The sequence below is a fragment of the Monodon monoceros genome, unplaced genomic scaffold (assembly GCF_005190385.1).
Source record: "Monodon monoceros isolate NGI ecotype Baffin Bay Population unplaced genomic scaffold, NGI_Narwhal_1 Super_Scaffold_18, whole genome shotgun sequence".
Classification (NCBI taxonomy): Eukaryota; Metazoa; Chordata; class Mammalia; order Artiodactyla; family Monodontidae; genus Monodon; species Monodon monoceros.
Window position 1 is genome coordinate 127,960,096 of NW_021703774.1, and position 24,028 is coordinate 127,984,123.

At 36.4% G+C, this 24,028-nt stretch overlaps 1 protein-coding gene across 9 annotated transcripts in view; it reads left to right on the plus strand.

The window, feature by feature from the left end:
- DOCK7 (dedicator of cytokinesis 7) overlaps positions 1 to 24,028 on the plus strand; it is a 210,406-nt gene that overhangs the window by 155,789 nt on the left and 30,589 nt on the right. For 6 of the 9 annotated variants that reach the window (XM_029228225.1, XM_029228226.1, XM_029228222.1 and 3 more), the window contains exons 31-36: positions 10,134 to 10,316; positions 10,426 to 10,588; positions 14,483 to 14,579; positions 17,095 to 17,191; positions 17,526 to 17,660; positions 19,124 to 19,276. In XM_029228225.1, the coding sequence (XP_029084058.1) occupies positions 10,134 to 10,316; positions 10,426 to 10,588; positions 14,483 to 14,579; positions 17,095 to 17,191; positions 17,526 to 17,660; positions 19,124 to 19,276 (828 nt within the window). The remainder of the gene's footprint in view (positions 1 to 10,133; positions 10,317 to 10,425; positions 10,589 to 14,482; positions 14,580 to 17,094; positions 17,192 to 17,525; positions 17,661 to 19,123; positions 19,277 to 24,028) is intronic. The other 3 variants (XM_029228228.1, XM_029228223.1, XM_029228224.1) reach the window with 1 other exon arrangement.

Here is a 24,028-nt window from a genome sequence, read left to right on the forward strand (position 1 = left end):
TCTCCTTTTTCATTTCTAATTCTATTGATTTGAGTCTTCTCCCTTTTTTTCTTGATGAGTCTGGCTAATGGTTTATCAATTTTGTTTATCTTCTCAAAGAACCAGCTTTTAGTTTTATTGATCTTTGCTATCGTTTCCGTCATTTTTTTTCATTTATTTCTGATCTGATTTTTATGATTTCTTTCCTTCTGCTAACTTTGGGGTTTTTTTGTTCTTTCTCTAATTGCTTTAGGTGCAAGGTTAGGTTTTTTATTCGAGATGTTTCTTAAGATAGGATTGTAGTGCTATAAATTTCCCTCTTAGAACTGCTTTTGCTGCATCCCATAGGTTTTGGGTCGTCGTGTCTCCATTGTCATTTGTTTCTAGGTATTTTTTGATTTTCTCTTTGATTTCTTCAGTGATCACTTTGTTATTAAGTAGTGTATTGTTTAGCCTCCATGTGTTTGTATTTTTTACAGATCTTTTCCTGTAATTGAAATCTAGTCTCATAGTGTTGTGGTCAGAAAAGATACTTGATACAATTTCACTTTTCTTAAATTTACCAAGGCTTGATTTGTGACCCAAGATATGATCTATCCTGGAGAATGTTCCATGAGCACTTGAGAAAAATGTGTATTCTGTTGTTTTTGGATGGAATGCCCTATAAATATCAATTAAGTCCATCTTGTTTAATGTATCATTTAAAGCTTGTGTTCCCTTATTTATTTTCATTTTGGATTATCTGTCCATGGGTGAAAGTGGGGTGTTAAAGTCCCCTACTATGAATGTGTTACTGTCGATTTCCCCTTTTATGGCTGTTAGCATTTGCCTTATGTGTTGAGGTGCTCCTATGTTGGGTGCATAAGTATTTACAATTGTTATATCTTCTTCTTGGATCGATCCCTTGATCATTATGTAGAGTCTTTCTTTGTCTCTTCTAATAGTCTTTATTTTAAAGTCTATTTCGTCTGATATGAGAATTGCTACTCCAGCTTTCTTTTGGTTTCCATTTGCATGGAATATCTTTTTCTGTCCCCTACTTTCAGTCTGTATGTGTCTCTAGGTCTGAAGTGGGTCTCTTGTAGACAGCATATATATGGGTCTTGTTTTTGTATCCATTCAGCCAATTTGTGTCTTTTGGTGGGAGCATTTAATCCATTTACATTTAAGGTAATTATTGTTATGTATGTTCCTATTCCCATTTTCTTAATTGTTTTGGGTTTGTTATTGTAGGTCTTTTCCTTCTCTTGTGTTTCTTGCCTAGAGAAGTTCCTTTAGCATTTGTTGTAAAGCTGGTTTGGTGGTGCTGAACTCTCTCAGCTTTTGCTTGTCTGTAAAGGTTTTAATTTCTCCATCAAATCTGAATGAGATCCTTGCTGGGTAATCTTGGTTGTAGGTTTTTCTCCTTCATCACTTTAAATATGTCCTGCCAGTCCCTTCTGGCTTGCAGAGTTTCTGCTGAAAGATCAGCTGTTAACCTGATGGGGATTCCCTTGTGTGTTAGTTGTGTTTTTCCCTTGCTGCTTTTAACATGTTTTCCTTGTATTTTATTTTTGACAGTTTGATTAATATTTGTCTTGGCATGTTTCTCCTTGGATTTATCCTGTATGGGACTCTCTGTGCTTCCTGGACTTGATTAACTATTTCCTCTCCCATATTAGGGAAGTTTTCAACTCTAATCTCTTCAAATATTTTCTCAGTCCCTTTCTTTTTCTCTTCTTCTGGAACCCCTATAATTCGAATGTTGGTACGTTTAATGTTGTCCCAGAGGTCTCTGAGACTGTCCTCAGTTCTTTTCATTCTTTTTTCTTTATTCTGCTCTGCAGTAGTTATTTCCACTATTTTATCTTCCAGGTCACTTATCCGTTCTTCTGCCTCAGTTATTCTGCTATTGATCCCTTCTAGAGTATTTTTAATTTCATTTATTGTGTTATTCATCGTTACTTATTTCGTCTTTAGTTCTTCTTAGGTCCTTGTTAAATGTTTCTTGCATTTTCTCTATTTCCAAGATTTTGGATCATCTTTACTATCCTTATTCTGAATTCTTTTTCAGGTAGACTGCCTATTTCCTCTTCATTTGTTAGGTCTGGTGGGTTTTTATCTTGCTCCTTCATCTGCTGTGTGTTTTTCTGTCTTTTCATTTTGCTTATCTTACTGTGTTTGGGGTCTCCTTTTTGCAGGCTGCAGGTTCGTAGTTCCCGTTGTTTTTGGTGTCTGTCCCCAGTGGCTAAAGTTGTTTCAGTGGGTTGTGTAGGTTTCCTGGTGGAGGGGATTATTGCCTGTGTTCTGGTGGATGAGGCTGGATCTTGTCTTTCTGGTGGGCAGGTCCACGTCTGGTGGTGTGTTTTTGGGTGTCTGTGGACTTGTGATTTTAGGCAGCCTCTCTGCTAATGGGTGGGGTTGTGTTCCTGTCTTGCTAGTTGTTTGGCATAGGGTGCCTAGCACTGTAGCTTGCTGGTCGTTGAGTGAAGCTGGGTGTTGGTGTTGAGATGGAGATCTCTGGGAGATTTTCGCCGTTTGATATTACGTGGAGCTGGGAGGTCTCTTGTGGACCAGTGTCCTGAAGTTGGCTCTCCCACCTCAGAGGCACAGCACTGACTCCTGGCTACAGCACCAAGAGCCTTTCATCCACACGGCTCAGAATAAAAGGAAGAAAAAGTAGAAAGGAAGAGAGAAAGAGAAAAAGAGAAAGAAAGGAAGAAAGAAAGAAAGGAAGAAAGAAAGAAAAGGGAGGGAGGAGGGAAGGAAGGAAGGATGGAAGGAAGGAAAGAAAGAAAGAAGATAAAGTAAAATAAAGATAAAATAAAATAAAGTTATTAAAATAAAAAATAATTAGTAGGAAAAAAATTTTTTTTTTAAAGAAAAAAAGGAAAAAAGAAAAACAGACAGATAGAACCCTAGGACAAATGGTGGAAGCAAAGCTATACAGACAAAATCTTACACAGAAGCATACACATACACACTCACAAAAAGAGGAAAAAAATAAATCTTGCTCTCAAAGTCCAGCTCCTTAATTTGGGATGATTCGTTGTCTATTCATGTATTCCACAGATGCAGGGTACATCACGTTGATTGCGGAGCTTTAATCTGCTGCTTCTGAGGCTGCTGGGAGAGATATCCCTTTCTCTTCTTTATTCTCACAGCTCCCTGGTCACAGCTTTGGATTTGGCCCCACCTCTGCGTGTAGGTCGCGGGAGGGCATCTTTTCTTCGCTCAGACAGGACGGGGTTAAAGGAGCAGCTGATTTGGGGGCTCTGGCTCCCTCAGGCTGGGGGGAGGGAGGGGCACGGAGCACTGGGCGAGGCTGTGGCGGCAGAGGGTGGCAGGACGTTGCACCTGCCTGAGACGTGCCGTGCGTTCTCCCGGGGAAGTTGTCCCTGGATCCCGGGACCCTGGCAGTGGTGGGCTGCACAGGCTCCCTGGAAGTGTGGTGTAGATAGTGACCTGTGCTCACACACAGGCTTCTTGGTGGCGGCAGCAGCAGCCTTAGCATCTCATGCCCGTGCTGTTAGCCGCGGCTCGCGGCCGTCTCTGGAGCTCCTTTAAGCAGCACTCTTAATCCCCTCTCCTCGCGCACCAGGAAACAAAGAGGGAAAAAAAAGTCTTTTGCCTCTTCTGCAGGTCCAGACTTTTTCCCGGGACTCCCTCGCGGCTAGCCGTGGTTTACTAACCCCCTGCAGGCTGTGTTCACACCGCCAACCCCAGTCCTCTCCCTGCACTCCGACTGAAGCCTGAGCCTCAGCTCCCAGCCCCGCCCGCCCTGGCTGGTGAGCAGACAAGCCTCTCGGGCTAGTGAGTGCTGGTCGGCACCAATCCTCTGTGTGGGAATCTCACCGCTTTGCCCCCCGCACCCCTGTTACTGTGCTCTCCGCCGTGGCACCGAAGTTTACCCCCTCCACCGCCCGCCTTCTCTGCCTGCAAAGGGGCTTCCTAGTGAGTGGAAACCTTTCCTTCTTCACAGCTCCCTCCCACTGGTGCAGGTCCCATCCCTATTCTTTTGTCTCTGTTTATTCTTTTTTCTTTTGCCCTACCCAGGTATGTGGGGACTTTCTTACCTTTTCGGAGGCCTGAGGTCTTCTGCCAGCGTTCAGTATATGTTCTGTAGGAGTTGTTCCACGTGTAGATGAATTTCTGGTGTATCTGTGGGGAGGAAGGTGATCTCTACATCTTACTCTTCCGCCATCTTCCCCTCGTCCCATTTCATTCTTAAACATAGGTGCTAAAGATTTTGGTTTTGGGGTTTGGTTTTTTTTTTTAAGATACCCTCTGTTATATTATGGAAGTCCCCTTCTGTTCCTAGTTTGCTAAGAGTTTTATTTTTGTAATTATGAATAGTTGTTGAATTTTATCATGCTTTTTTGCACCATTGAGACTGTCATTTTATTTTGCTTTGTAGTCTTTTACTGTGACCCCTTTCAGTTGATTTTCTAGTGTTAAACCTACCTTGAATTCCTGAATTAAACCCAGCTTTTTCATGATTGTATATTAATAGATTTGGTTTGCTGTATTTTGTTTAAGATTGTGTATCCATGTTAGTAAGATTTTTTTCTTTCTCATAATGTTATATTCAGATTTTGGAATCAGGGGTAGTTTAGCCAATTAAAATGAGCTAGGAATTTCCCCTTTTATTCTGTTCCCTGAAAGTACTTGTTTAAAATTGAAATTATTTCTTCCTAGAATATTTGGAGAATTTGTGAGTGAAGCCATCTATACCTGCAGTTTTCTTTTTTGAGAGTTTTCAAATTACCTGTATAATTTCTTTAATGATTGTAAGACTGTTCAAGTTTTCTATTTCTTTTTACACTGGTTTTTATAAATTTTATTCTAGCAGAAATTTATTCAAATTTCTTGGCATACAGAGTTGTTTCAAATATCTTCTATGATCTTTTTAATGTCTATAACATCTATAGTAGAAATAAACATTTTTATTTCTGAGACTGGCTTTTTATATCTTTTGTCTTAAATCAGTCTCAACAGAAATTTGTATGTTTCTTTAGTTTGTGTAAAGAACCAATTTGGGGTCAGTGTTGATCCTCACTTTTGAATGTTTATCTTTATTATTTACTGTCTTCTACTTTCTTTTGGTTTATATTAATGTTCTTTTTTCTGACTTCTTGAGATGGATGCTTAACTCACTAATTTTCATCCTTTCTCTCTGATACATATTTTAATCATAAACATTTTCCTTTAATTATTGTTTTAGTTACATACCACAGTGTGTAGGTAACATTTTCATTAGTCATCAAAATATATCTTAAGTTCATTATGATTTCTGTTTAGACTTTTGGGTTATTAAATTGTTCTTGTTTGAGAATTTCCAGTCATACGAAAATTTCTAGTAATCCTTTTGCTTCTGATTTTGGCCTAATTGAATGATCAGAGAACTTACTCTACATAATATATTTGTGGGAGTTGGTTTTATGGTCTAGTACGTGGTCAGTTTTTGCAAATATCTCACATATTTGAAAAGAATGCATATTCTTCATTTGTTCTATATTTATCCATTATATGCATTACATCAAATTTGTTAATCCTGTTGTTTAAATCTTCTTTCTCTTTACTGAATTCTGTTCACTTTTTCTAATATCCCACTACAACTGTGGTGGTGTAATTTCTTCTTGTCATTCTGTCAGATTTTGTTTTATTTCCTTTGAGGCCTTATTATGAAATATCTAATTTAAAATTATATTTTTGATGAATTTTACCTTTTGTCAACATGAACTGTAATGCTTATTTTTTATTTGCCTTAAAGTCAATTTTGTATAATACTGGTATAGCTATGCTAGGTTTCTTTTGCTTAGCATGTATGTGTGTATATGTGTGTGTGTATGGCATGAGTTTTTCCATCCTTTTACTTTCATTGTTTTTTCTCATGTTTTAAATGTGTCTTTTATAAACAGCATATGGTTAGAGTTTGTCTTATATTTGTAAAATCTGGTCTATTCATCTTTGTCTTTTCACTAGAGTTTTAAAACCCATTTACATTTAGTATAATTAAATTAATGTACTTAACATTTTAATTTTACTTCATGTTTTCCCACCCCTATTATGTATTTCTTTTTGTCTCATTTATTATCTTCTTTTGGATCATTTTTTTCTCATTGTATTTTTTCCTCATTCCACTTTTTTCTCTACTAGGTTGGAAGTCATGCATTCTGTTTCTATTCTTTTTGTGATTGTATTACAAATAAGAATATGCTTTCTTAAGTTACAATCTAATATTAATCATTACCTTTACTTTCACATTGGTTAATAGAAGGATCTTAAAACAGGTTGACTTCATTTACCTTTCTTTCTACTTAAATGCAATCTTTAGTTTTATGTATCATTAAACCTCACAAGACATCATCATTATTATTTTTTATGGCTGTATAGAATCAATTATTTAGATTTGCCCATGTGTTCACCACTTTATTTGCTCTTGATTCTTTCTCAAATTTGTGACTTCTATGAGATGTTTTTCTACTCTGTGAAATACATCCTTTAGAATTTTCTATTCTGTGGTGATGAACTCTCTGTTTCTTTGAAAAATGTCTTTATTTGACCTTCATTAGGATTCCTTTTTTAAGAAGTAGCGTCTGAGTTTCCTCTTTTGTTTCAGCCTGCTGAGGACATTGTTCCCATTGTCTTCTTATTTCCATTGCTACTTTTGAGAAGCCAGCTGTGGCGAACTGTTACTTCTTTGAAAATAACTTGTCTTTTTTTCTGTCGTTTCTTTGATTGTCTCCTTAAAATTGGCTTTCTGTGGTTTCAATTGTTGAGACTAATTTTGAATTTCTTTATGTTTATTCTGCTTGGTAGCTTTTTTGGACTTCTTAAATTTATGATTCAGCATCTTCAGTTCTATGAAATTCTCAGCTGTTATGTGTCCAAATATGTCCTCTTCTCCATTCTGTCTCTCCTCTTTCATATTCCAGTTAAACTTACGTTAGTCCTTTTTATTGTATCGTCTTTGTCTCTACTCTTCTGTGTATTCCATCTTTTTGTTAACCTGTGCTTCATGCTGGAACTTTTCTTTTGATCTATCTTTCAGTCTACTAATTCTCTCCTTAACTATACCTGATATTACATTACACCAACCTACTGAGTTCTTAATTTGGTTATTGGGTAAATTTTTTTCAGTTTTCTAATGCATAGTCTCTGCATTCTATGCATAGTCTCTGATATGCATAGTCTCTGATAATTTCAATACCTCAAGTCTTAATGTACCTTTTTCTGTTATCTGTTTTGTCAGTTCTCACTCATGATGTATTGCTTCTTTGTGTGCCTAGTTCGTGACTGTGTACTGGACTTTGTATTTGCAGTATTACTTGTATGTATAATAAGAGTCCTGGGGTTGTGGTTTCTTCCTTCACAGAAGATTCATTGATGGGTAATACCAAACCAGAATTATCTTTTTTTTTTTTTTAATGCTTTGAGAGAATGGAGAAAACAGCCCCTCAATTTTTTGTAGGGCTTAATTCTCTCATAGAAACTTGATTGAGAAAGACTGTTCTGGATACAAATCTCAGGTTGTTGTTGTTGTTGTTGTTTTGTACATTCTAACATAGTGATTTTTTTTTTAACATCTTTATTGGAGTATAATTGCTTTACAGTGGTCTGTTAGCTTGTGCTTTATAACAAAGTGAATCAGCTATACATATACATATATCCCCATATCTCCTCCCTCTTGTGTCTCCCTCCCACCCTCCCTATCCCACCCCTCTAGGTGGTCACAAAGTGCTGAGCTGATCTCCCTGTGCTATGCAGCAGCTTCCCACTAGCTATCGGTTTTACATTTGGTAGTGTATATATGTTGGTTTTATATGCAACAAATTTCTACTAATTTATGATGTGCTTTTTCTATGTATCTATTTATTTATTAATTGAATGAACAAACACACATTCTCAATTTCAGTGTAAGCAAATATGATCATCTTTTTGTGGTTTATGGTTTACGCTTTTTATGTATTATTTAAGAAATTCTGTCCTATTCCCAAGATTATAAGTATGTTCTTTTATATTTCCTTTTAACATTTAAGTTCTTTCTTTGTCTGGAATTTATTTTTTGTACAATAGTGCAAAGTAGGAGTCTACTTTTTTTCCCCTAGGGAAGTCGGTTATCTCACACCATTTATTGAATAATTCATCCTTTCACCACTGATTCATAGTGCCACCTCTGTTATATGTCACAATTTCATATATGCATAGGATTTTTTTGTGTGCTTCCTATTATTTCATTAGACTATTTGTCTATCCATATGCCAATATCAAGCTGTCTTAATGATTCTAACTATTTAGTAAATGTTGCTATGTGGTAGAGCAAATTTATCCCCCATCCTGCCTGGTTCTTCCTCAAGAGTGCCTTGGCTATTTTTGGCCCTTTGCTTTTCCCCATTAAATTTAAAATTAGTTTGTCAACTTCCAGGAAAAACCTGGCTGGTATTTTGATTGGAATTGCATTGATCCTATAGAACAATTTGGGGGAAACCTGACGTCTTTGCATTACTGAGTCTTTTTCATGTTTGTCCAACTTTCTTCAGACTGTGTCACTGTGTTATTGGCAGTTTATGTGGGGGTATAGGAAATGTTAGTGTGTACCTGTTTGTCGAATTCGGTATAATTTTAAAATTTTGTTTTAAAAAATCAGTCATTGAGAATTTAGTCAGCATATTTTTGCATACCTGAAAGTTCTGCTGTAGAAAGTGCTTACTTTTAAAATAAAGAAGCATTTTCCTTATGAGAGAGACTGTGGATTTGGGGGTGGGAGTCAAAGCTATTTGCATCCAGGTCAGGTGCAGTATAGCATAGTGAGTTTATGTACGTGAATTTATTTACTTGTGTGTGCATCCATTAAAGGCAGTAAACATAGTGGATACGAGCTTGGTTTCTGGAGCCACACGTTCTGCATTTGAATCCCAGTTCCACCATTTATTGCAAAATACTTTCACAAAATATTGATACTTAACTACTTCTTGTCTCAGTTTTCTTGTCTGTAGGATGGAGTAAGTAATAATATTTATATCTTTAGATGGTTTCAAGGGAAACCATCGTGCATGATAGACGGGAGATTAGGGTAGTAGTTGAGGTCATGGCTTTCCTTTGTAATTCCTCTCAACATCCTATCCACTGCTTTCTTATTATAATTTAGTATATTTATTAACCAAATATTAGAATGTAGTATAATGGTGAAGAGTATAAGCTTAGGCGTCTGGTTAACCTGGACTACAATTGTGGCTTTACTTTTTCTTAGAATGTGATTTAGGGCAAATTGCTTAATCTCTAGCCTTTAGTTTCCTTACCTGTAAACTAGAAATAACAATAGTTAATACCATCTCATAAAACTGTTGAGAGTTAAATAAGAAAAAGCAATTAGAATAGTGTCTACCACATTTCAAATTTTGTTATGTTTTGCCATCATCGTTTGCCGTCATCATTATTATTATTGTCATCCTGCATTCTTGTCTGTAAAATTGAGATGATACAACCTGCTTAGTAAAGTTGTTGGAGGACTAAATGAAATAATATATGCAAAGAGCTCAGTATGATGACTGGAAGAGAGTAAATATTCAATAAATGGTACTGTAAACAAGTTCTTAGTTTTTGTTTGTATTTCACATACTGTATCCTAATACAAATCTAAGTTTGGGAATATTATCTTAAATTTATATGCTCTAAGTAAAAATACTTTTTACTTATATGTGGTCTAAGACTTTTTCATTTTGTCAGTGGCCCTTGATAGGAAATAGTGATTCTCTAAACCTGATAAACATTTTGTTATCACATAATACTCTTAAAATAGTCTTATATAGAGTCATTTTTTTCCTTTATTTATATCGTGTCTGATAGTCTTTGGTAGATATCTTAGTTTTTAATAATAGGACCTTTTAGTTTTTCCCTTTATGTTTTCTGTTAACGTTTATAGTCTGCTGGAAGCCCTGTCATAGATTAAAGCAATCTTCAATTGCTAGGAAAGGTTCATTAAATGTCAGGACCTTAAGTTTAAGGTTCTATATGAGTTACACAAGTATTGTCTAAACCAAATGGTTGTTTTGAAATATTTGATTTTAAAGTAATTATTGTTGTATTGCTTTTAGAAGAAAACAACTGACAACTGAAAAAAAGAAATGGTCTTTGATCATTTTGTGTCTCATTCTACTGCTTTTTATTTTCAGAGTGGCAGACAACACACTACCTTTTCAGCAGAATCAAGTCGGAGTCTTTTGATCTGTCTGCTTTGGGTTCTCAAGAATGCAGATGAGACAGTTTTACAAAAGTGGTTTACAGATCTCTCAGTCCTGCAGCTAAACCGGCTATTAGATCTGCTTTATCTTTGTGTATCTTGCTTTGAGTACAAAGTAAGTGATCATTGTGCCATTGCAAAGATGAACAAGAGGGGAAACATAATGTGGAAAAGAAGAAGAAAATTTCTTCAATGTGTCTTCTTTTCTAATGTTCAAATTTTAGGGAAAGAAAGTGTTTGAAAGAATGAATAGTTTGACCTTTAAGAAATCAAAGGACATGAGAGCAAAGCTTGAGGAAGCTATTCTTGGAAGCATAGGTGCTAGGCAAGAAATGGTGCGCCGAAGCCGAGGACAGCTTGGTATGTACACAATATCTTCTCCTTCTGGTGAGAATTTTTTTCAGTTTCCTTGAACACTATTACAGTGATCATTTTTGCAGGTCTTCAGTGACAATTCTACACTTTTAAGATAGTGTTTTAAATGTAACTGTGAATTAACTTGAATAGCCATTTCTTTGCACGTTAGAATTCCTATTTAAGTAGGGTGAGCATACTTACAGTTTGCTCTGGATAATCTCAGTTTGTTTCTCTTGCCCTTGTGTGATTATTAATAGCATCTCTTATTTTTAAAAATAGATTTTTTAAGAGCAGTTTTAGGTTCATAGCAAAATTGAGCTGAAGATACAGATATTTCCCATATATCCTCTGTCCCCACACACATGCATGGCCTCCCTCGTTATCAACCTCCCCTGCCAGAGTGGTACACTTGTTACAACTGATGAACCTACACTGACGCTCATTATCATACAGAGTCTATAGTTTACATTATGGTTCTCTTCGTCATCCATTCTATGTAGCATCACTTTTTACTCTTAAAAGTTTCCTAGTTTTGCAATGATTTAATATACCCTGTATATAAGGCAAAGATATTGCCCATTAAACTCAAATATCAGCAAGAGAAGACAATTTAGTAGCATTTGAAACCTGTTTCTAATCCCTGGTCGGCTACCCAATAGCCGTATAACTTTGGCCAAGTCACTTAATCTCCCCACTTTCCCTTTCCTCATCCACTTGTGATTGTTTTGAGATTTTAAAAGGTAGTGTTGATCTTATCATCTTTGTAGTGACCATGTGTGTGTAAACATTTCGCAAATTCTAAAGTAATATTGTTGCTGAGAGCTCCTTAAGGTCAGGGACATGGCTTAGTCATCTGTGTACATGACATTTGCTAACAGCTCGATATATATTTGTTGACTTAAAATGTGAATGTACATTTACATGAATATTTTTTAATTATTGTTTTTGATATGCCATTTAACTTAATGATTGTTTTTTTAAGTAAACTTAAATATCTTTTATATGCTATGTGTGTTTGGAATTTAATAATGAATAAGACAAAGTCTTTGCCTTTGGAATTAATAGAGCACTGTTTGTTCACTTCAGTTATATACAGTTTACAATGTACCTATTGATTTTCTTTTAACTCTTTTAGTATGTACAACAACCCTCTATAAAGTATGGAAATTAACTTTCTAGGTCATTTAATTATTACCAAAGCCTAATGAATAATTATCCTCATCTTTAAGATAAAATAAAACTCACAGAGGTAAATAACTTGCCTAAGATTATAAACTGATAGAACCAAGATCTTTTGACTGCCAATTTAGCGTTCTTTATATTATACAGTAGCTCTTTCTGAGGCTTACTGTTGGAGAGTGGAGCTGTTACCGATATGTTTGTTACATTTTTAAACTTGTGGCTTTTAGACAGCTACCACTGTTTAAATGTAAGAAACGAAGTTCTATATGTGGAATCTTAAAAAAAAAAAAACCACCCCCACCCCCCAAACTCATAGATACGGAGAACAGATAGGTGTTTGCTAGAGGTGGTGGGTAGGGATGGACAAAATGGGTGTAGGGGATCAAAAGGTACAAACTCACTGTAATAAAATACGTAAGTACCAGGGATGTAACTTATAGCACCGTGACTCTAGTTAACAAATGTATACTTGAAAGTTGCAAAGTGAGTACATCTTAAAAGTTCTTTTTTTTTTTTTAAAATATTTATTTATTTATCTTTGGCTGCATTGGGTCTTCGTTACTATGCGCGGGCTTTCTCCATTTGCGGCGAGCAGGGGCTGCTCTTCGTTGCGGTGGCTTCTCTTGTTGCGGAGCATGGGCTCTAGGCGCACGGGCTTCAGTAGTTGTGGCATGTGGGCTCAGTAGCTGTGGCTCGTGGGCTCTAGAGCACAGGCTCAGTAGTTGCGGCGCACAGGCTTAGTTGCTCCGCAGCATGTGGGATCTTCCCGGACCAGGGATCAAACCCGTGTCCCCTGCATTGGCAGGTGGATTCTTAACCACTGCACCACCAGGGAAGCCCAAAAGTTCTTATCATAAGAGAAAAATATTTGAAGCTATGTGTGGTGATGGTTGTTAACTAGACTTGTTGTGATGATCATTTTGTAGTATGTCCATATATCGCATCATTATGTTATTCACCAGAAACTAATATAATGTTATATGTCAATTTTATCTCAATTTAAAAAAAAGAAGTTCTTGTCTTTGAAAAATTAAACCTTTGCAATTCTTATATATTTGAATACTTAATAAGCTAGGTCATCTAATGATAGACATTCTTAACTAAGGAGATGAGAGACAATTTCATGGAAAAAAAAGTTAATGATAAAAATGAAAAGAGTTCACACTTATTTTGTTAACTGTCTTAATATAGACATATCTTTTTGCTTTCTTTCACAAAATTTCTTAAAGACAGAGGTTTCAAAATCAAAGAGGTAAAGAGAGAAAGAAAGGGAACGGAAGGGAGAGAAAGCAGAAGGAGTATCCAGACATGTCCTCTATTGTGTGTCAAATTATATTTGTTTCTCAGTATTTTTAAAATTTCTATTTGAACTCTGAATTTTTACTTTCATTTTTCTTTCCATTTTCCCAGCCAATTTAAAGTCTCATGGTTTTCAAAAAGGAGCATTAGTTTTCTAGTTGAAAGCTTAAAGTCATGACTTGATTCTATTGTTTATATTTCTCCACAATTCTCAATGCCTTCTCCACTTCTGCTGGATTGGTATGAATCAGTTCTATTGCTGCTGCCCCTTAAGGAGCCCGTACCATTCATTTTGCCTTCCATCCTAGAAACCGCTTGGGAGAAAGCCCCTATCTTCCTCCTGTCCTGCCTTCTGTGGACCAAAAGAAATAATTACTTTATGAACCCTTTTTTAAAAAAAATTATTTATCTATCTATTTATTTATTTATTTATGATTGCGCTCAGTCTTCGTTGCTGCGCGTGGGCTTTCTCTGGTTGTGGTGAGCAGGGCTGCTCTCTAGTTGCAGCGAGTGAGGGCTACTCTTCGTTGTGGTGCGCGGGCTTCTCATTGGGGGTCTTCTCTTGTTGCAGAGTACGGGCTCTAGGTGCGTGGGCTTCAGTAGTTGTGACTCGCAGGCTCTAGAGCACAGGCTCAGTAGTTGTGGCGCACGGACTTAGTTGCTCCGCGGCATGTGGGATCTTCCTGGACCAGGGCTCGAACCCGTGTCCCCTGCATTGGTAGGCGGATTCTTAACCACTGTGCCACCAGTAAAGCCCCTCAATCCTTCTTAATTTGTTTATTTATTAAACAAAAAGTTATTGAGTTCTCAGGATGTGCCAGACACTTTGTCAGTACCTGACATAAAGGGGTGAACAAAATGGACATAACCTCTGTTCTTAAGTAGCTTATATTTTTGTGGTCATAGGTGCTATGGAGAGAAAGAAAGTAAATTAAGAGAAAAGGAAGTGGTAGAGAGTTGAGGAAGGCCTTTCTGCAGAGGTGATAAATAATTGGCCAGTGAAAATTTGTGGGAAAAACAATCAGGTAAATGGAAAAACCACCATTGCACACATCCTAAATCAGTAGCATATGTAGTGAAACTACACGCACACACACACACAATAATGGTAGTGTAAACAAGAGTAGGAGGAAATAAGATCATATCATGCATGGTCTTATAAACCATGGTTAGGATTTTGGGAGTCAGTATTAGAAAGTTTGCTTACTTAAAAGCGTGTTTGGTTTTTTTATATTACATTTAGCAAATATATTTCTTCTGCAACTGTTGTGAAAATTTTTAATAAAAAGCAGCATTGTCTGGTTTTTCCACTTGTACTGAGGATAAGGTGGCTGTGTATAAAATTAATAACATTATGTAGGATTTCTTATATGTTTGCAAATATACATGTATGTGGCCTGACTGAAATAACATTAAAAAAATGTTTTGAAATTTGTTTGACAGAGAGAAGCCCATCTGGAAGTGCCTTTGGGAGTCAAGAAAATCTGAGGTGGAGGAAGGATATGACTCACTGGCGTCAAAACACTGAGAAGCTTGACAAGTAATATAACCTTCTGTTTTATCTTACTGAAGGGTTTGTTGAGTTTCAAATACAGAGGAAAATGATTACTTTCAGTGTTATTTTTTATATATTAGGCATTCAAATCTTAGAAGACAAAATAGTTATATTTTATTTTTAAATTTTAGATTAAAAATGATTTGAGGGAAGAAATTTTCATATGCTATAGTAAAACAAAAGGTTACATATTCACATGTTACTCTATTTTCCCCCAACAATCCCCTTTGGAAAATGCATTCGGCAACTATTTTTTAAATATATTTTGGGTGTCACACTGAACTAAATATTTCAAGGATTACAAAAAATTAGAAAACTAATCTTTGCCCTGTTAAAGCTTAAAATATAAAGAAAGACAAAACACTACAAGTCTTCTGTTTCTAGCATGGAAGCAAACTAGGTACAGTAACTGACCACCCTACCGCCAAAAACAATCCTAAAGGACTGCATCTTCAGCCTAAGGGGAACTGGAAGTAAACCTTTCTCACTGCCCAGGTAACCACAGGTAAAGTTGCTCGGCTTGACTTGGCATTTCAGGTGTCATGGGGCTAACATTTTTTCCTGATAATTTGTAATTACAAGTTAGCCCTCAAGTAACTTGATTGGCCCCCACAGCTTTCAGCATATGGTGACCAACTCATTTGGGTTTGCCTAGTACTCCTCATTTTAGTAGTGAATGTTCCACATCCCAGGGAACCTCCCAGTCCTGTCCTAAAGTGAACCTGGATGGTTGGCCACCCTATCTGAGAACCATCTTCAGCCCAAGCTTTAGAGGATTCTCACAGTTGAATTTCAAGAAATACTAGCTCTCAGACAGTAAAATCAGGAAGCAAGTCCCTGTGAGAGCCAGCAGAGAGAGAAGCAGCAGGGTCAGTACCATATAGATGAGTTTGGCATTGTCAGAAACTGCCTTAATCTCTACAGGCTGCTATGACAAAATACCACATGCTGTGTCACTTTTAAACAACAGAAATTTATTCCTTACAGTTCTGGAAGCTGGGAAGTTCAAGATCATGGCGCCAGCAGATTTGGTGTCTGGTGAAGGCCCTCTTCTGGGTTACAGACTTCTTGTTGTGTCCCCTTATGGTTTAAGGGCAAGCAAACTCCCTGGGGCATCTTTTATAGAAGCACTAATCCCATTCTCGAGGGCTCTGCCCTGATTATCCAATCACCTTCCAAAAACTGCACCTCCTAACACCATTACGTTGGGCATTAGGTTTTCAATGTATGAATTTGGCAGGGAATGCAGATACTGAATATAACTGTGTTAAAAATTCTTAAAGTTTGAGTTTCTGCATTTCTGTCCTCTCTGTCCATGTTCGTTTCTTTTATTATTTTTCCACGTGTTGTGTTTTTTAGAAATCAAAAATCACCAAGGTACTATGCTATTAGTATGTTGCTTTATTTCTGCATTTGTATAATGTGTTCTCTTTGCTTATCTTACTGTGTTTTAAGGGAGCCCTTTTTTTTTTTTTTGGTGTTTTCGTGATTCTTTTTGTTTAACCATCTTGTTTTGTCATGTTTCTCCACAAAATCTTGCTGGAATTTTAAGTCTGAACATTATATATTTTGTTGTCCAATTTAATTCTAACTGTGTTGTATTTTCTCCTTAAATTTAATTTGTAAATGTAAATTCATGGACTGTTCTCTTTAGTGACAGTAATAAAGATTCAGACTGTAACAACTAAGAACTTTGAAAAGTTAGCATTTAATACATCCTTTTATTTTTGCTTTGATTTATGTGTTTTTTGTCTACTTGGATGTAATATATAGTTTCTGTATATGTATTGCAACTAAAACAAATGTCTTTACTCATAAATCATATATAGTTATTAAGTTTTTTATTTTCATTAAATAATACTTTTGTAAATATTAGTATTCAAGTAAACCACTTCATTACATCAAGTTGTTTTATTTCTAATGAGTGATTCCATCCAGAGTCTCACTGAAGAGTTAAATCATTTTCTGTATTAAAATTTTTGTATCAAAAATTTGGGGAAATTAGACAAAACTTTATTTTTAAAAAGATCTTTTATCTTAAATAAATATGTTGAAAATCCTTGAAATAGTAGTATGAATACTAAACATTTTGAATGTTCCTTTACATGAAAGCAGCCCTAAATACAAGCTCACATAGCACCACCTAGTGTCTACGTACCATTCAGAGTAAAAGTTTTTTCCTGTGTTTGCTGCATCTCTGAAAACTAAATATTTATGCCTTTAGTGGCACTGTAGCACTGTAATGGGGTGAGAAAGTCTGTATTGGCATGGTTGAAAAAATGTAGGTTAAAACAAAACATTTTAAAATATGCAAAATACTGTCTTTTTCCTTATTCTCTTGTGACTTTGCATTCAGGCAAATATTGAAAAATGGTTCCCCTGGAAAAGCAAAAGGGTTCCAAGGTTTTTTATTTTTGTGCATCTTTAAGTCTTTTTTGAATTGCAGATCTATTGGCTTTTCTAAAAGATAAATATAATTTCTTATAATATTTTGTATTAGGTCAAGAGCAGAGATTGAACATGAAGCACTGATTGATGGAAATCTGGCTACTGAAGCAAATCTAATCATTTTGGATACATTAGAGATTGTTGTCCAGGTAAGAACACAAATTAGAGGAATTTAAAGTAGTATAGATTTGATAAGTTAGAGTTGGGGGAAAAAGTATTTATTGAACCATGTAGTTACATTTAAATATCAGTAGATCCTAGAAGTTATGTCCTTGCTCCTCTTTTCTCATTTAAAACCTATTCATTCTCCTCCACCTCTTTTTTTTTATCCAAATCCGTCTCAGCTTCTTTTCCTTGAGGTCTTCCTAGATCTTACATTATCTTTTCCTATTAAAATTTTTATTTGTTACTTATACATATTCTATCTCTCTAACCAAATTGCAGTTAACATCTCTATTTTATTTATCTATTTTTAAATTGCAGACAGTTTCTGTAACAGAATCCAAAGAGAGCATCCTTGGTGGGGTGCTGAAAGTGCTACTACATAGCATGGCCTGTAATCAAAGTGCAGTTTATCTACAACACTGTTTTGCTACCCAGAGAGCCCTGGTTTCAAAGGTGGGTTATTTTTGTACCTGCTGTCCTGTCAGACTTTGCTTTCTTTATTAACATTGTCTAAGATCATTTGACACATACATTGATCATATTTTAAATATACTTGTAGTTAAAATTTTAGTAATAACCTAAGACTCATGATTCTTTTTTGCCTTTTCTCTACTGCTTACCTTTTGGAATTTCTAAGAGTAGCTCTGATGTGGAGAAGGGCCTGAAATTACTAGCTTATTTTATTTTATTTTATTTTATTTTTTAAATAAATTTATTCATTTATTTTTGGCTGCATTGGATCTTCGTTGTTGCATGCGGGCTTTCTCTAGTATGGTGAGGGGGGGCTACTCTTCATTGTGGTGCGTGGGCTTCTCATTGCGGTGGCTTCTTTTGTTGCGGAGCACGGGCTCTAGGCACGTGGGCTTCAGTAGTTGTGGCGCACAGCCTCAGTAGTTGTGGCACGCAGACTCAGTAGTTGTGGCACATGGGCTTAGTTGCTCCGCAGCATGTGGGATCTTCCTGGACCAGGGCTCGAACCCGTATCCCCTGCATTGGCAGGCGGATTCTTAACCACTGCACCACCAGAGAAGCCCAATAGCTTGTTTTAAATATGGGGCTTTATGTGTTTTCTCTTCATCTTATTTTGGCTGTCCCTTATTGACTTGATTTATCAAGAATTCAATGTATAAGTTGTTCAGTCTGTTGAAATTAGCTTATCCTATGGTAAATGGAAGGGAAGGTGCTTTTGCTGTTTGTTCAACTACTTCAAATATTTATTTCCTGTGTTTGTTTTCCTCTGGAAATGTGTATGTGTATGCTTAATACTTGAAAACAGCTATTTCATCTTAGTCATCTTATAAGATGGAATGCAGAGCTGTTGATGAAACTTAGCCAGTGAAAATAACTTATATACTATTTTGTGATAATAAAAACATTTCACAGAATTATTATGTTAGTTACTATAGTAGTAAGTGTTTAATGCACATTATCTAATCTAAGGTAGTCATACAGTCCCACATAGATAACATTATTAGGCCCATTTTAAGGATGAGAAAATATATCCAAGGCCATATTACTAGTGTAATCCATACTCGAACCCAGTCCATCTGGCTCTGTGGGCCATGTTATTAACCATTAGTAAATATTGTCCCTTAACATTCTTTTTTTTGCGGTATGTGGGCCTGTCACTGTTGTGGCCTCTCCCATTGCGGAGCACAGGCTCCAGACGCGCAGGCTCAACGGCCATGGCTCACAGGTCCAGCCACTCCGCGGCACGTGGGATCTTCCCGGACTGGGGCACGAACCTGTGTCCCCTGTTTCGGCAGGTGGACTCTCAACCACTGCGCCACCAGGGAAGCCCCCTTAACATTCTTCTAATTCCTGGGCTACACCAACAAATCTCCACATCAAGCTATACTGACATATCTCTGGAACTTTTACTGCATAAATTCAGTGTTGATGTTGTTTCTTTACAGTTCCCTGAACTCTTGTTTGAAGAGGAGACAGAGCAGTGTGCTGATTTATGCCTCCGGCTTCTCCGGCACTGTAGCAGTAGCATCGGTACAATACGGTCACATGCTAGTGCCTCCCTTTACCTACTTATGAGACAGAACTTTGAGATTGGGAATGTAAGTGGTTCATCTCAGGATTGTATCTTTGACTCATTAGGAAATATAACTTCTGTAGATAACTATTAAATGGGTTCGGGGGGAGCATGGAATTTTTTTGGTGTGTTTTGAGTCTAATATTTATCTTTCTATTTCTCATTCTGTGGACATATTATAAAAGTCCAAATCTTCAGTTTTACTTCCTATACTAAAAATAATGTGTAGTAGTACAGATTTAGAATATAAATGTTGAGCTATTGTAAATTTTAATTATTATCATTAAGTGAAATGAAAGTCATAAGGAAAATTAAAAGTTAAATATCTTGACTTGATATTTTATGATTATATGCCAGTCTTTGAAGAATTCCATGTTTTCATTTATGTTTTTTTATTTGATAATAGATTTGTGTTGTATTTTTCCTAACTTTATGAGTCAAATGTTTAGTTCATTTATTCTTACTCATGTAAGTATTTAAGGTCTACAATATTCCATTGTGCACTGTTTTTGGTGTCTCATTGGTTCTGATATGTAGTATTCTCAGTACTCTTGGTTTGTAGATATTTGTAATTTCAGTTTATATTTTCTTTTTAACCCAAAGTTTTAAAGTTTTGATGATAATTTTTAGTTGTTTCTTTTTTTCTGGCTGTGCTGCAGCTTGCAGGATCTTAGTTCCCCAACGAGGGATTGAACCCGGGCCCTCAGCAGTGAAAGTGTGGAGTCCTAACCACTGGACCGCCAGGGAATTCCTGATAATTTTTAGTTTTATTGCAAAGTGATCATACAATTAATATACTATGTCTCCTTTTTGGTAGTATGGATGTGTGTGTTTGTGTGTCCAATCATATAAGGTTTTTATCAATGTTATGCAAGCATTTAAAAAGAAGGGGTACTCTTTATTTTCAGAATATTGAGTTAAACAGATATACCTTTTAATTACATTATTCTGTTTTTCTTTATTTTTGGTCCATTTGGTGGACTGAAGGAGATGATTTAAAGCCTATACACTGTCTCTCCTTTAGGTCTTTTTTGGTAAATTGATATTCATAACTATTTGGTATATTTGTAACTACTATTCATAGCTATTATATCTTACTATGAATTATTCCCTTTAGAATTGAAAAAGACCCTGAATTGGTTTCATTTAAAATTTTTATATTTTTGGCCTGAATTCTGCCTTGTATGGTATTAAGATACCTCTGCTTTCTTTCTAATTTGAACGTGTCTTCGGTTACCTTTGCCTATCCTTTCATTTTCACTTCTTTGAATCACTTTATTTTAAACATGCCTCTCATATACAACATAGAGTTGGATTTTGCCTTGTAATCCAGTCTCTAAGTTGAATTAAACCTTTTCATACTTGTTATTCTATCAGATGCGTCCTAGAGTTGTGTTGTATTATTTTGTTATGCTTCCCCACCTCTCTCCTAAAAAAAATTTGTTGGTTGTTTTCATCTTGCACTTATGGTCTGTTCACCTTATTTCTTTGGTGTAGTCTTTATTATATTTAAGAAAGTTTGTATTGTTCTAATGATTACCTTTATAATTATATAATACCTTCAGCCCTCTATTTCTTTAATCATGCATTCTCAGTGGAGGAAGTATTGCCACCAAGCTAGTGAATATTGGTTCTTGGGCGGGGTGAAAGAAAATCTTAGCTATCACAGTGGCTTTCCTTGAGTTCTTTTATTTCTGCCATTTTTTTTTCCTTTCTAAAGTGAATGGCTTCATAAATTTTTTATAATTTAAGGTAAAATATTTTATTAGAATTTTCATCTGTTTCGTGACCATATTTTCCTATTAAGTGTTTCTTACCTGGTGTTTCACTGATCTTCTTTACCTTTTTGTTACTCTACATAGAATGAGATAGTTTATATTGGCCCAGGTATTTATAGGACATTCCTTCAGGAATGTGTCTGTCATGGGATTTTGCTGTTGTATACACATCTTACCTAACTTCCTAAAGTTTCTGGTCAATCTATTTCTTACCAGTCCCTCCAGATTTTTAGGTCATTTTGTTTCCAAGACAGATAGTTTTTAATCACTTCAAAGTGAGTTTCTTATTTAAAAGAAGTATTTTTCCCATTATTTCTTAAATCTGCACCCTAGGATTCCTCACTTTTTACTATCCCCTCCTTGCCTTCCATTGAATCTGCTTCCTATTTAGCTTGTCGTGGCAACCCTTATGCATTTTTCTAATATATGGATTATGTATGTCTCCTCATTTTGCTGAAATAGAGTTTATGGATTTTTTTCTGTTCATCTTTTATTTATTTATTTTGCGGTACGCGGGCCTCTCACTTTTGCGGCCTCTCCCGTTGCGGAGCACAGGCTCCGGACGCGCAGGCTCAGCGGCCATGGCTCACGGGCCTAGCGGCTCTGCGGCAAGCGGGATCTTCCCGGACCGGGGCACGAACCCGTGTCCCCTGCATCGGCAGGCGGAGTGTCAACCACTGCGCCACCAGGGAAGCCCCCCATCTTTTATTTTTATATGAAATCCAGGAGAAGTAGGAACTTGCTGTCTCTCACTGTCCTATTTTCACTGGAAGCCAAGTCCTCTTTCCTAATTCAGAACAGAAGAATCTAGTTACTTTATGGATCTTGTTTAGTTTTTGAAATAAAGTCCCTAAAATTTGACTACACTTGGAGTTTTCTTGTTTCAGTCTTCTGTTATTTTAGGAAAACTTTATATAATAGGATGAAAATAGGTGATTTATCATCTTAGTGTGAGGTAGTGCCTCTAAAAAGGAATAGGTAGTTTTTTAGCTGGCAGTGATTTTATATAGTTTATAGAATCAAGAAATACTAGTAGAACTAAGTATTAAATTGTGTTCTAGGTACTGTGGTAGGCATTGGGCAAACATAGATAAAAGGACAGTCCTTATTTTCAAATAGCTTAACATCTACTAGGGTAGGAGATGAACAGGTAATGTTCAGCTAATAATTGTAATAGTAAGTACTTACTTCACATGGTTTTGTGAGGATTATATAAATTAAGTAAAACACTTATGTCAGTAACTGGCTCTGAGCAAATGCTCAATAAGTGTTTGCTATTAATATAATGAGAGGTAAGCACAGGGGACTGTGTAAGCACAGAGAAAAAGAGCTTATGCTCTCAAAAAAAAAATGATGTTGGAAAAAAAAAGAAGAGCTTATGCTCTCAAAGATCGGTTTTCAGAAAGAGGAGATGCTTGAACTAAAGATGAAGAATTGCCCAATCGGATAGGTAAGTAGGTGGGTAGAACTTTGTAGGTAAAGAAAATGGCACATAGATAATTAGAAAGGCATTGAGATGAGAGTAGAAAACAGGCAGAGAAGGAAACTTTTTTAGCACTTCTTAATTGTTATGGCTCAAAGGGAGAGTAATAAGAGATAAAATTGTAATTGAAATGTCTGTACTAAGCTGTCATAGGGCAGACACTGTTTCTCACTATACTCTCAGTTCCCACCATATAGTTTGACATATTTACTTGGTCAAATATTCGAATTTTATCTTCAAAGGTGTGAAAAGCCATTGGAGTATTTTAAGAAGAAGACTGACATGTTCAGATTTACATTTTACAAAAATTTATCTGATGCTGCTTATAGCATCAGGGAGAGAGAAAAAGGGGTGAGAAAAAGGCCGAAAGATTGATTAAGAAGTTATTACAGTAATGGTAAGGGCATAAACTAAAGAAATGGCATTGGGAATGGAGAAAGAACAGATTGGAACAGATTAGAGGATAGTGTGGATTGGATTTATGGTATGAATAATGAGAGGGGAGAATGACAGTGGAATGACTCCTAGATTTTTGGCCTGAGTGACTGATTACAAGAATAGTAGCACTATTTAATCAATAGGAAAAGAAGGTGTTGTTTGTTTGTTTGTTTCTTTGTGATTTTGGCTGTGTTGGGTCTTCGTTGATGCGCACGGGCTTTCTCTAGTCGCGGTGAGCAGGGGCTACTCTTCATTGCAATGCACGGGCTTCTCACTGCGGTGGCTTCTCTTGTTGTGGAGCATGGGCTCTAGGTGCACAGGCTACAGTAGTTGCAGCACGCGGGCTCAGCAGTTGCGGCACGTGGGCTCAGTAGTTGTGGCGCACAGGCTTAGTTGCTCCGCGGCATGTGGGATCTTCCCATATCAGGGATCGAACCCATGTCCCCTGCATTGGCAGGTGGATTCTTAACCACTGCGCCAACAGGGAAGTCCCAAGAAGGTATTTTAGAAGTGTTAAAAAACTGAGGTACCCATGCAACATTCATAAGGAACCATCTAGTAAAATATAACAGCTTGGAGCTCAAGAGAGAAATATGAACTGAAGACATAGACATGTATCTGTACTGGTCCAAGGCAGAAAAATGGATGAGGCTGTTTAGAGTATGAGAAGTGAAAAGGTTTCTTGACAGAATCTTTGGGAACACTGATATTTAAGAAGGGCAACTGAGGAATAAAGGAGACAGAGTGGATAAAGAATAGAAAAATCAGGATAAGGTGGTACCACTGAAGATAAGGCAGGCAATTTTCAAGGCAAAAGTAATCAATACATTTAAATATACAGAGATGTCAAGTAGAATATTGACAAAAAAGTATCTTGGATTTGGCAATTACTAGGTTGTCACTGATAAACTATTAAGAGTAGTTTCACAGTGGGGAATGGTGCAACAGAAATGAATTTTCACTAGAAAAGGAAGAGTGTAAGCTCTTATAGGCATCACTCCAAAGATTCTACCTTTAAGTTTCTTTATACAGGATGTGAGTTATTTTTTCATAGCAGTGGACCTAATGAAAGGGGCTA